Source organism: Berghia stephanieae, chromosome 4 (assembly GCF_034508935.2).
Source record: "Berghia stephanieae isolate SIO BIC M18660-M18661 chromosome 4, UCSD_Bste_1.3, whole genome shotgun sequence".
In the NCBI taxonomy this organism is placed as follows: domain Eukaryota; kingdom Metazoa; phylum Mollusca; class Gastropoda; order Nudibranchia; family Aeolidiidae; genus Berghia; species Berghia stephanieae.
This window is the reverse complement of record NC_088363.1, coordinates 11,185,463-11,198,142: the sequence shown is the minus strand read 5'-3', so window position 1 is coordinate 11,198,142 and position 12,680 is coordinate 11,185,463. Positions and strand designations below refer to the sequence as shown.

Sequence of the window (12,680 nt, the reverse complement as noted above, 5' to 3'; positions counted from 1 at the left end):
GTATGGTTGTATAAAGGTTCTATGCACGACTTGTAAAAAAATGTAATGAGAGTAGATCGAAGTAAGAGACAAAAGTCAAGAGAAGAAAAGAAGAAGAAGAAGAAGAGAAGAAGAAGAAAAGAAAGAAGAAGAAGAAGAAGAAGAAGAAGAGAGAAGAAGAAGAAGAAGAAGAAGAAGAGAAGAAGAAGAAGAAGAAGAGAGAAGAAGAAGAAGAAGAAGAAAGAAGAAAAGAAGAAGAAGAAGAGAAAAAGAAGAAGAAGAAGAAGAAGAAGAAGAAGAGAGAAGAAGAAGAAGAAGAAGAAGAAGAAGAGAGAAGAGAAGAAGAGAAGAAGAAGAAGAAGAAGAAGAAGAAGAAGAGAGAAGAAGAAGAAGAAGAAGAGAAGAAGAAGAGAAGAAGAAGAAGAAGAAGAAGAAGAAGAAGAAGAAGAGAAGAAGAAGAAGAAGAAGAAGGAAGAAGAAGAAGAAGAAGAAGAAGAAGAAGAAGAAGAAGAAGAAGAAAGAAGAAGAAGAAGAAGGAAGAAGAGAGAAGAAGAAGAAGAAGAAGAAGAAGAAGAAGAAGAAGAAGAAGAAGAAGAAGAAGAAGAAGGAGAGAGAGAGAAGAAGAAGGAGAGAGGAAGAAGAAGGAGACGAGGAAGAAGAAGGAGAGGAGGAAGAAGAAGAAGAAGAAGAAGAAGAAGAAGAAGAAGAAGAAGAAGAAGAAGAAGAAGAAGAAGAAGAAGAAGAAGAAGAAGAAGAAGAAGAAGAAGAAGAAGAAGAAGAAGAAGAAGAAGAAGAAGAAGAAGAAGAAGAAGAAGAAGAAGAAGAAGAAGAAGAAGAAGAAGAAGAGAAGAAGAAGGAAGAAGAGAAGAAGAAGAAGAGAAGAAGGAGAGAGGAGGAGAGAAGGAGAAGAGAAGAAGAAGAAGAAGAAGAAGAAGAAGAAGAAGAAGAAGAAGAAGAAGAAGAAGAGAAGAAGAAGAAGAAGAAGAAGAAGAAGAAGAAGAAGAGAGAAGAAGAAGGAAGAAGAAGAAGAAGAAGAAGAAGAAGAAGAAGAGAGAAGAAGAAGAAGAAGAGGAGGAGGAGAGAAGGAGAAGGAGGAGGAGGAGGAGGAGAGAAGAAGAAGAAGAAGAAGAAGAAAAGAAAGAAGAAAGAGAAGAAAGATAGAAGATAAGTAGTAGTAATAAGAAGAAGATAGAAGAAGAAGAAGAGAAAGGAGAGGAGGAGATGAGGAGAGAGGTAGAGGTAGAGTGAGAAGAAGAAGAAGTAGATAGATAGATAGATAGATAGATAGATAGATAGATAGATAGATAGATAGATAGATAGATAGATAGATACAAACCAAATTATAGATGGTATTTGTTTGGAGTTATGTTTTGGACCAGCATTGTGAAAATGTTGTGAAGACGTTTTGTAAGGATTGATAAAAGTTGGAGTCTTTTTATCCTTCAATGGTGAAATTCGATTGTATTCGAATCTGGTATAAAATAGCAAGTCAGTTTTTACCAACAGAAAAATAAAATGAAGCATTCACTTCGGTCCAAGTCGCTGAGTATTCATTATAATATTTGGTTAGGTTTACAATGTGGCTCTCGATAGCTCAGACGGTAGGGCACTCGCTTCACACACAAATGGAAAGGGATCGATTCCAGATGAAGTCGATTTTGGGTTTTTTTCTGACAGAAAGCGATGATTGGGTGTCTGGGTCTGTCAGATTGAATGAAATTAATTTGAGATAGACCAGTATCCTATCTAAAGTGTAACAAGCAATTTCTAACGTCTGTTTAGCGCTACAGAAACCGAGATAAACTCCTGCTCCATGAGCCGTATGGCCTTGAAGGATTACTGGATCTGCAGTTTTAATCAGATAGACTTTGAAGGAAATTACGTCTCGTATTTAACTCTCTCCTTACCGATGATTTTCAGTATTTTCCCAAAATGGCAGGCTTCAGAGAAAAAAAAAATAATCGGGGAATTCGAATGAGTTCTAAGAAACCAAAACAATTTTCCAGGAAACCATATTGGATTGTAATTCTCATTTTATTATTCAGATCTTGTTGTTTCATTGTTAATCATTGTAAATTGTTTTATATAATTTTATAACCTTCCTTGTTATATGTACAGTCAACAGCTTTCAACACCATTCTTTATATATAGTACTCGCTGGATTCCAGCACTCTTCTGGAGAAGCCAAAAAGCGTGCTGAAATCCAAGTAGGCCGAAATCTAATGCTCATGAGAGGTAACCAACACATTCGGCCACTCAGGCACTATATATTTAGAGAGTAAAAGAAATGCTTTAAGTCTTCCTTTGAGATTAGAACCGGTATTTTGAATGACACTTTTGTTCCCTATTTTGGCCGTTTTTACGAAAATCTTGATTTTCTTTTCCTGGTACTTTCGGACATCTTACTTAACTGACACGATGGGTCATATTTATGAATTTTATATTTTTTTAAAACCAGCCAACTGCCGAACTCTGGAAAAACACGTATTTCAAAATTTGGCTAAAAAACTCGTTTTTCAAATATCCATCGATTTAAATGACCCTCATTTTGGTAAAAACTTTCCAACCTGGTACTTCGCGATGTCCCAGGTTTGAGAGTTTTTGCCAAGATGAGGGTCATTTAAATCGATAGATCTTTGAAGGACGAGATTTCTGGCCAAATATTTTTTTACATATTTTTCCAGAGTTTGGCGGTTAGCTGGTTAAATAATACTTTCCTTTGTTAAGGCGTTTGGATTAATTGTGTTGGACTGTATTTAATTGTATTTTTCATTCTTTTATTTGTTCTTTCTTACTGAAATAAAATCATTTCATTTTGTTGACAAAAAGTTGTTTCTTTAAAATGTTTATAATTACACATCGGTCTAAGTCAAGTTGTCAATAGTGGGCAGGTATAAGGGTTGATGCTGCTGCTGCTGCTGCTGCTGCTGCTGCTGCTGATGATGATGATGATGATGATGATGATGATGATGACGATGATGACGATGATGATGATGATGATGATGATGATGATGATGATGATGATGATGATGGTGGTGATTGTGTTAGTGGTGACGGTGGTAGTTATGGTTGTGGTGGTGGTGGTGACGGTAGTAGTCAGGTTGTGATGTTCATGGTAATGGTCATGATGATGTTAAGGCATTACTTCCGCAACTGACATATAAATTGATGTTTAAAAAATTGTGAGTATGGAGTAATTTTAAAGAACAAGTTTCAAAGTTAAAACAGGCGTAGACCAAAATTTATAAATTATTTTCCTTATTAAAAATTCTGCAACTGTAAGGTAAAAAGGATCGGAGGTGTCTTTCACTTTTTGTTCGTATAGATAGAATGCGCTTGGCCAAGGAGTTCACAACATTGCCATCCGAAAGTATAACGGACCAACACACAAACTCTGTGTAACCATGAACTTTTATAGTCTTGTTAATACAGTTTAGTGAGAACAACTCACAAACGCGGATGGCAAAAACAATAACAAAGGCCTGAGTGACGTCATCTGCATACTATCTATAGACAACAATCGGTCATTTCTGTTCGACTTAGTGATCTGAAGATTTAAAGGGTGAGTTGGATTATCTAAAATATTACTAATTTTTTTATTATTATTAGATATTAGGGATGTGGCTTTTTGTTTTAAGGAAAGTACGGAGCACACGTTTGTACTGTTCATGGAGAGTTTCAGATCATATAGAATAGGGCCTATGTGTTGCAGAATTCCAACCAAGCAAACTCAAGGTAGGGTAAACTCAATTACCATCATACGTTTCCACGCCGAGCCGACAAGTGAAAAAGACTGAGGAAATTGAGAACTTTTATGAAGATCTGAAAAACACCATCACCAAACTCGGTGATAAAACCATAATATCCATAGTCGGCAACTTTAATTCTAAATCTGTCAGACCGCAAGAGGGAGAAATATGCTTAGACAGTTATTCTAAATGACCAGAAACGAAACGAGCAAAATGATAGACTTTTGTGAGGAAAAAAATACTTCATTTCAAACAGCGCATTTTGTCACTTGCGGCTATAGAGAGGACGTCAGCCACTCCCTTCGCAAATCAGTAGTCAGTGGTTATCAGCTAATCCTTGGCTTCTTGGAAAATATAAAAACACGGCCGTTCATTTAAAAAGACTCTTGTGTAGACCAAGATATAATGTAAGGTATTGCTTTAAAATCTCTTCAGACATAGAACGGTCAACTTGACGTCTAGACCAAATTATTTCGAAGATCGATATGGCAACAGCAACGCCTGGAATGGAGGATTTAAATGCGGCATCTGGCGATTCTACTACTATGACAGAAGATGCTCTATTTGACTACGTCGTATTGGCTTCAACTGGCATCAACATGCTATTCAATAATGGGTTTGATGAAGCGTTTGACTAAGAACCCAAGGATTAGCTGATAACCACTGACTACTGACTTGCGAAGAGAGTGGCTGGCTTCCTCTCTATAGCCGCAAGTAGCAAGACACATAACAACATGGACTGGGCAAATAAAAGACAAAACGACAAACATCACAAGAACAATTTACAACCAAATAGACTCAATTCTGTGTCAAAAAAGACATAAACATGTCATAGTTAACGCTCGCTCTTATCCTGGAACATTATTGACAAGTGACCATAGCCTCATTGAAAATACCTTTATCTTGGCCAACCACTAGCTTTGTCGTAAAACTACACACCTAAAATTAACACTGCCACCATAGAGTAACGAACCAAAATGTCGAAAAAAATATTGTCACCTCTTCGACGCACAGCTAACATATAAAAAAATAAATAAAATAATAAAATCTCCTTTATTCCATAGCGAAATTTGTCTCTGGGGTCTATTCCAAGGGAAGACTAGAATAACCCAGGCGTCAGCCGCAACAAATGCATCGCCGTAAATTTAGCTAGGGCGACATGCTCAAGGCCACACAGCGCAGTGGCGGGTTATCGAACGCTGTACCTTTCAGGTACGAAGCAAAGACTCTACCGATGAGCCCCATACATATTATGAACTCTATGAAGAGAATTCAAGCAGTGATCATTTCCACTGGAGGTCACACCCGTTATAAGATTGATTTTTCTCTCTCTCAATTAATCGAAAAAAAACCCCAGAAACTTTTATTATTTGTAACATGTAATGCAACCATCTGTAATAACATGTTTGATTTGTATCATTGCTCTCATACATTACAGGACCTAGAAATTTCCATGTGGTACTTGGTGGCAACACTAGCGAAGTCAAAAGAATACAAAATGGAGTACCACAAGGCTCAGTCTTAGCACCCGCATTGTTTAACGTATACATAAGCGACATGCCTCAAACAACTTCCACAAAACTAGGATATGCAGATGACTGGGCCTTAGCATACCAATCAAGAAACTGGGAAGATATAGAAACACGCTTAGCAAAGACACCACGGCCATGAAAAGGTATTTTGACAGTGGTATTTAAAAATGAATACGACAAAAACAGTTGCAACTGCATTTCACCTTAACAACAGGGAATCAAAACGAAAACTGATGATCAAGATTGATGACACAACACTACCAAATGATCAAAATCCAAAATACCTCGGAGTGATACTGGATAGACGGCTGACCCATAGAACCCATCTTGAGGGTACAGCAAGAAAGATAGGGAAACGAAATTGTCTACTCAGAAAACTGGCAGGAACAACATGGGGAGCATCGCAAACTCTTCTCAGAACATCAACCTTGGCCCTTTGCTACAGTGTGGCAGAATATTGTGCTCCTGCTTGGACGAGAAGTGCCCATACAAACCTTGTTGTTGTGTAACTAAGAGACTCGATGCGAATAGTAACTGGATGCCTGAAATCAACCCCAACACAATGGCTGCTATAGCACCACCCCACTTGAGGAGAGAGGATGCAACACAGAAATGGATATCCAGAGCTGAAGAAGATAGTGGAACTCCTCTGCAAACCATATACAAAACTGCGCTCCCAACATCAAGACTAAAATTTCGTTCACCTTTCTACCTATCAAAGAAAGAAACTACAACACGCAAGAAGCCTGGTGCGAGGAATGGAAAAAGAATAAACCAACAGGAGGGGAACTAATTGAAGATCCCTGTAAAAGTCTCCCAGGTCTACAGGATCAACCAAGATAATACTGGGTAACTGCAAATAGACTACGGTCACAAAATACAAGAACAGCTGCCAACATGCACAAATGGGGGCTCCAAGAATCACCAACATGCCCAAAGTGCAACCAAACACCACAAGATGCAAACCACCTCGTACTAGATTGCCCAGAGACAAAACTTGAAGGGGGATTTGAAACCATCAACAAATGTGATGATGACTTCCGAACCTGGATTGATACCTTGAACATAGAAGTGTAGCCGAACGATGCTACATCATTGTTTTAACAACAACAACAACAACAACAACAAACAAACAAACAAACAAACAAACAAAACAATGAAACCATAAACACATTACTAAAAGACCAGATCGGGGGAGGGGGGGGGGGTCACGATAGCTCAGTTGATAGAGCACTCACTTCACAAGCAAAGGGACCGATCCGATCCCAGGAGCAGTCGAGATTTTTTCTGGGCTCCCCCCCCTCCCCCCCCCCCCCTTTCCGTTGTCCACCCAGCAGAGATTCGGTTAGCCGGGTCTGATCATATAAATCTGTTGGGAAGTACTTTGCGATAGACTAGCAATTGCTATTGTCCGTTTCAAGCTATAGAAACTGGGATAAAACTCCTGCTCTATGGACCTATGGTTCTGAAGGACTTCTGTGAAAAAAAAACAGATGGACGGCAGAGAAACAAACAGTCGGCACGTCATACTGAAAGGATATGCCCAATAGTTCTCTGGGTTTTTTTTTGTTCTAGGGACGTATTTATGTTTTCAACGTTTCATGTTTGGTATATGTTTATGGGGCAGCGTGGCTCAGCGGTACGGTCTTTGTTTCGTACCCAAAAGGTAAAGAGTTCGATCGCCCGCCGCTACGCTGTGTGGCCTTGAGCAAGTCACCTAGCCCTAGCTCACTTTGCGGCGCTGCACTGCAGCTGACGCCTGGGTTATTCCAGTCTTCCCTTGGAATAGACCCTAAAGACAAACTTCCCCGTGGGGATGAATACAGGGTATTTTATTTATTTTCTTTTTTTTTTGTGTTCTATTTTTCTTTTCTTTTTTTTTTTTTTTTTTTAAAGATGTTATATTCATTCTTGTTTATCATATTTATCCATACGAGAACGTAAGGAAAATCAAGCAGGGCGGGAGGGAATTGATTTCATCAACATCCACAATGCAAGGTCGGAGGTCAACGGTCTGGCCCTTTCATGTCTTGGTTGCAAAATTAGAATGAATAGGTCGTTAACTTCTTTTTATAAATGACGCCATTATAATTTTATCAATAGCAATGATGATAATATGTTCATATAATATTACCTTTTACGAGTCCACTCGATGGTGATATATAAAGTCGACTGGTCAATGATGATTCTGTAAGCTTGTTTTGGTCATTGACAGGACTGGTCAGTTTGAGAGTTGGTCACAATTTGGAGTTGAACACTATTGGATATTCATTGGGATTTACTCAGCTGATTGTATAACATTTTTGTTGATATCTGACATACGTTTTTAAAAATAATTTGTTTAATAGTTGGAAATAAGGGGGGGGGGGGGAATTTGTGATATTTTAAAAAACTGGTTCCTATTTCATTAGAGGTGTAAAACACTCTTCCGAAGGACTGGGTACACACCTTGTGTAATTTATCTTATGGTGTCAGAGTAATGGCATCCTATTTTCTAGTCTAAATATATGCTGGTCGTCAATAAAGATCATCCGTCCTCTCTCTTTTCCATCCCCGTAATCCTAAGAATATCTGCCTATACATCCTGCTACTGAAATAGTTATTCCGCCTTTATGTAACCTATTCATTATTAGTACTCCGAAGGACTAGTTACATACACTGTCCAATGATTTAGGAACCAAAAGAGTGGAGGGTGTGACGTCACAACTTTTCTTTCCTATTTTTTGGGAACTGATGAAAACAATAAATATTGAAAGCATAAAAATACTGTTGTCACACAGGTACATAGTGTTGGATTTATAAATTAAAATGTCCATTCCTAATGCCAGTTAAGGGGAGGGGGGGGGGGGGAGAACTTTGCTATATTTTGTGAATTTAGTGACAATAATTATTTGTCTAAAAATTCAGTGATATTATGTAATATGAATTTTTTTTTAATGCCAGAAATAATGGCAAATGTCAAACCAAATTTGTCCCAGCCAAATGGTTTTAAAAATCAATCTTTTTTTTTTTTTAATTTGGCATTAAGAATGCCAAATTAGCAACTTTGACACCGACTTTGACACTTGTGTCGTTTGATCTCACTCAATAAAAATCACGGTTTATTCTCGGAATCGTTCAATCGAGAAGAAAAGTGTGATGTCAAAAAACTGGTTCCTATTTCATTGGAAGTGTAAAACGAATTTTACGGAGGATTGGATGCATACCTTGAGTAATTCATCTTAAGGTGTTGGTGTAACGATATCTTATTTTCAAGTCTAAATTGATGCTGGACGTCAATAAAGATCATCCATCCTCTCTCTTTTACGTCGTGTCATCCCTAAGAATCTGCCGATGGATAGTTCGAAGATGACGTCACTCAGGTCTTTGTTATTGTTTTTTGCCATCCGCGTTTATGAGTAATGCTCACTGAACTGTTTTAACCCAACTATAAACGTTCATGGATACACACAGTTTTGTGTGTTGGTCCGTTATACTTCCGGATGGCAATGTTATGAGCTTCTTAGCCAAGCGCATACTATCTATAGTCTGTCACGAGAATGTGGCCTTCGTAAAGTTATGACCTGACACAGACCAAAAAAGACGTCAAAATGCCAGTCTTTTGCCACAAAAGAAAACAAATCGTGAGTTGTATTCAATAGTTCAACCAATGAAATAACTTGTTTCCATGAGCTCTTTTAACGACAACTCTACAGACGGTGCAAAAACCAATTAATGACGTCAAACTGCCAGTCCTTTTGGATTTCAGTAGCAGGCTATAACATAACGATGATGACGCTAGAACCCTCTAGGACTTATAGATAGAATGCGCTTGGCCAAGGAGTTCACAACATTGCCATCCAGAAGTATAACGGACCAACACACAAATTATGTGTAACCATGAACTTTTATAGTCTGGTTAATAAAGTTTAGTGAGAACAACTCACAAACGCGGATGGCAAAAATAATAACAAAGGCCTGAGTCATGTCATCTTCGAACAATCTATAGTTTGACGTCATTTTAAGGTTTGTGCAGCGTCTAGTGTATTTTCGTTAGTAGAGCTCAAGAAAACAAGTGATCTCATTGGTTGAACTATTAAATACAACTCACGATTTGTTTTCTTTAGTGGCAAAAGACTTGTCTTTTGGCGTCATTTTTTAGTCAGTGTCGGGCTATAGATAGTATGAAGTTGACGTCACTCAGGTCTTTGTTATTGCTTTTTCCCATCTGAGTAATTCTCACTAAACTGTATTAACCAGGCTATAGATAGTATGCAGATGACGTCACTCAGGCCTTTGTTATTGTTTTTGCCATCCGCGTTTGTGAGTTGTTCTCACTAAACTGTATTAACCAGACTATAAAAGTTCATGGTTACACAGAGTTTGTGTGTTGGTCCGTTATACTTCCGGATGGCAATGTTGTGAACTCCTTGGCCAAGCGCATTCTAGCTATAAACGTTCAGGGTTACACGTAGTTTTGTGTGTTGGTCCCTTATACTTCCGGATGGCAATGTTGTGATCTTCTCAGCCCTGCGCATACTATCTATAAGTTACCGATGGCTACCGTCTGAGTTGATCACATCAGGCTGTGGACGTATTAACTGCAGGTCTAAATGGACCACGAGATAAACATCTGAACACGTGTGTATAAAACGGTGCCAGATCGTAGCCATCGTTAACTTATAGCCTGGCACTGACCAAAAAATGACGTCAAAATTCCAGTCTTTGGCCACAAACGAAAACAAATCGTGAGTTATATTCAATTGTTCAACCAATGGGATCACTTGTTTCCATGAGCTCTTACTAACGACAACTCACTAGGCGCAAAAATCATGACGTCAAAATGCCAGTCTTTTTGGGTTTCAGTGTCAGGCTATAACTTAACGATGGCTAGACGAAGCAAGAAATTAACGTACAAGAAAAAAAACCATCCCAAAATATTAGTCTACCTCAACTGGGGACCGAATCTCAGAACTTCTGATTAACGGTCCAACGTGCTACCATTACACCACAGAGCTCGCGCATCGGTGTTGGAATCTTGTGTGTAGTTCCCAACACCAGGAGTTCACGAATCTGATATTCTCTGTGTCAAAATGTGTGTTAATATTAAATCAAATATCACTATGGTCAAATAAACATGTTAAAGCCATGCACTGTAAAATATTGTGCCCCCGTTACAAAAATTAAATTATGAAATAAATTAAGAAGGAAGATTATGTAATGACGGGTAAATGAAACACACGAGTAAAATCACTAAAATGACCAAAAAAAAAATCGAATACTATTTTCATATCTGTCCTCAGGTACAGCGGCAAGATGAAGACGGCCATTAGTACATTGGTTGTCATGGCAACTACACTTCTCTGCGTCCAACATAGAGGGTTGTTTGTTGAAGGACGTCTTACGGAGTTTCGGACAGAACGATTACCGGTCTTATCCCATAATCTGCACACCGTCAACATGAACCTCAACACACTCAGCCAAAGAGCGGAGCTGGGACCTCGTGGTGGCTTCCGGTTCCAGAATGGAGACTTTTACAAAACCAGCAAAGGAGGGAAGCGAGTACGACTCGTTCAAACGTACGCCAAGTATGAAGTTTATGGACCTGCCGTGGCAGCTGAGGTGGCTGAGAGTGGCCATTTTACGGGGCAGATGTATGGCGAAATAGCTAGAAATTTACATGTAGACATCCCACAGCCGGAGGCATGTGTCAGGGACGTGAAGACTTTGGTGGACAGAGTCATTCGTTTAGAGAAACTACACCACGTCGATCCAGAAATGATCGACCAACGAGACGGCAGGCGTGTCATTCTAGCAGATCCTGCTAAACACAAAGCGAAAATCGTCTACGTAGTGGAGTTCTTTTACGCCGGAAATGGTTATGTGACATTTCCGGTTTACTACATCGACGCATGCGCCAATTCTATACTCTTCCATTTTGATAAAGTAAAAAATTCCACCCTCCCTCGTGGTCATCCCAAGATAACTGTAGAAACAAGGCAAAACGTTGATGCTGATTTCTCCAATATTCTGAAATATAAATCAGAGAGGGAGGGTGGGAATGTGAATGCCCCATGCTCTCCGTCTGCAACTGGCGTAGGCGGAAACGAAAAGATTGGTCAGATAACCTACAATACCGCCCCATTGTGTCTGCCCGTGTCCGAAAACGGCGGGACGTGCACGATGGAATCGGAATATGCCAAAGTAATCGACAACGAAAACAGTGAATCCAAGAAAAAAACAACAGTCATTACTTTTGATTGCAGTGCCGGATATAGCGACGCGGTAAACGGCGCTTATGGTGTCGCCAATGACGCAATATATTATGGCCAGAAGTGTGGCGAATTCTTTTTCAATAAATACGGGATTAAGGCTTTAAAAGTCAAACCGCGATTGGTGGTCCATTACGGCACAAACTACGAAAACGCATTTTGGACCGGGGAAGATATGTTTTTCGGAGACGGTGGTTCCGATTACCATCCGTTTGTAGGTTTAGGTCTGGTCGCCCATGAATTGGCCCACGGATTCACCTCAGGCCATAGTGACCTCATCTATATATTTCAAATGGGAGGGATGAACGAGGCTTTCTCCGATATTACGGCCGTCGCCACGAAAAAGTTCGTAAACGACGTCACAGAATGGACAATTGGGGCGGATTTGGTTAAGGCTTCTTCGGGTGCGTTTCGATATATGAACGATCCTCCTAAAGATGGCAGATCTATAAAAAGTGTATGGAGGTACCATCCTCTCATGAACGTCCATTACAGTAGCGGGGTGTACAATTTCGCCTACTACAATTTGATCAGAACAGAAGGCGTCGATATCTTTGATGGTTTTGAGGATTTCCTGGTGGCAAACAGAGACATCTGGGGAAGATTTACTAGGTTTAGGAAAGGGGCCTGCAATGTCATGCAAGCAAGTTATGACAATGGTCACGATCATAAAAAAATGCAAAAAGCTTTTAGAAAGACTGGGATGGGTTTGCGGTTCTGTAACCACGAAGCCTTAAAAGCCACCGTGTTCCCCGGAGAAACAAGAAGCAACATCTTGGTGAAAGAAGCGAGATCTCCGATTTTGGAAATTGACATGAGAAGATGGAGGGGGGTGGGGGCCAAGGTGACGGCTGAAGATTCATCAGATGTCAAGGTCGTGCTGTCGACGGATTCTCAAATGAAAGAAAACGTTGTCACGGGGAATAACTCTATTGATTTTCCTGGAAACCAGACAATTCTCTATATTCAACTGAAGTCGAGAAGTAAGAAAGATGTCAAAGTGACACTGAATGTTCTACAAGAAAATTAAAATCAAGAACTGTATCAAATCACTGATGACATGGGTAGAAAGAGTTGTGTTGGGATGGAAATAAATTCACGTTTCAGGTCCTTCCTTCGTTGAGGGACAGAAAAGATGAATAATGTGTATTTAACTTCTTTTAATATTT

General features: G+C 39.4%; 1 protein-coding gene across 2 annotated transcripts in view; it reads left to right on the top strand.

The window, feature by feature from the left end:
- Positions 1 to 7,401: 7,401 nt before the first annotated feature.
- The window catches only part of LOC144970022 (virulence metalloprotease-like), a 5,420-nt gene continuing 141 nt past the window's right edge, over positions 7,402 to 12,680 (top strand). Inside the window, exons 1-2 of one of the 2 annotated variants that reach the window (XM_078909193.1) lie at positions 7,402 to 7,552; positions 10,543 to 12,680. The exon at positions 10,543 to 12,680 is cut by the window's right edge and continues 141 nt beyond it. In XM_078909193.1, coding sequence (XP_078765319.1) covers positions 10,556 to 12,541 — 1,986 coding nt within the window. In that variant the 5' untranslated portion in view covers positions 7,402 to 7,552; positions 10,543 to 10,555 and the 3' untranslated portion in view covers positions 12,542 to 12,680. The remainder of the gene's footprint in view (positions 7,553 to 10,542) is intronic. The other variant, XM_078909195.1, reaches the window with a different exon arrangement.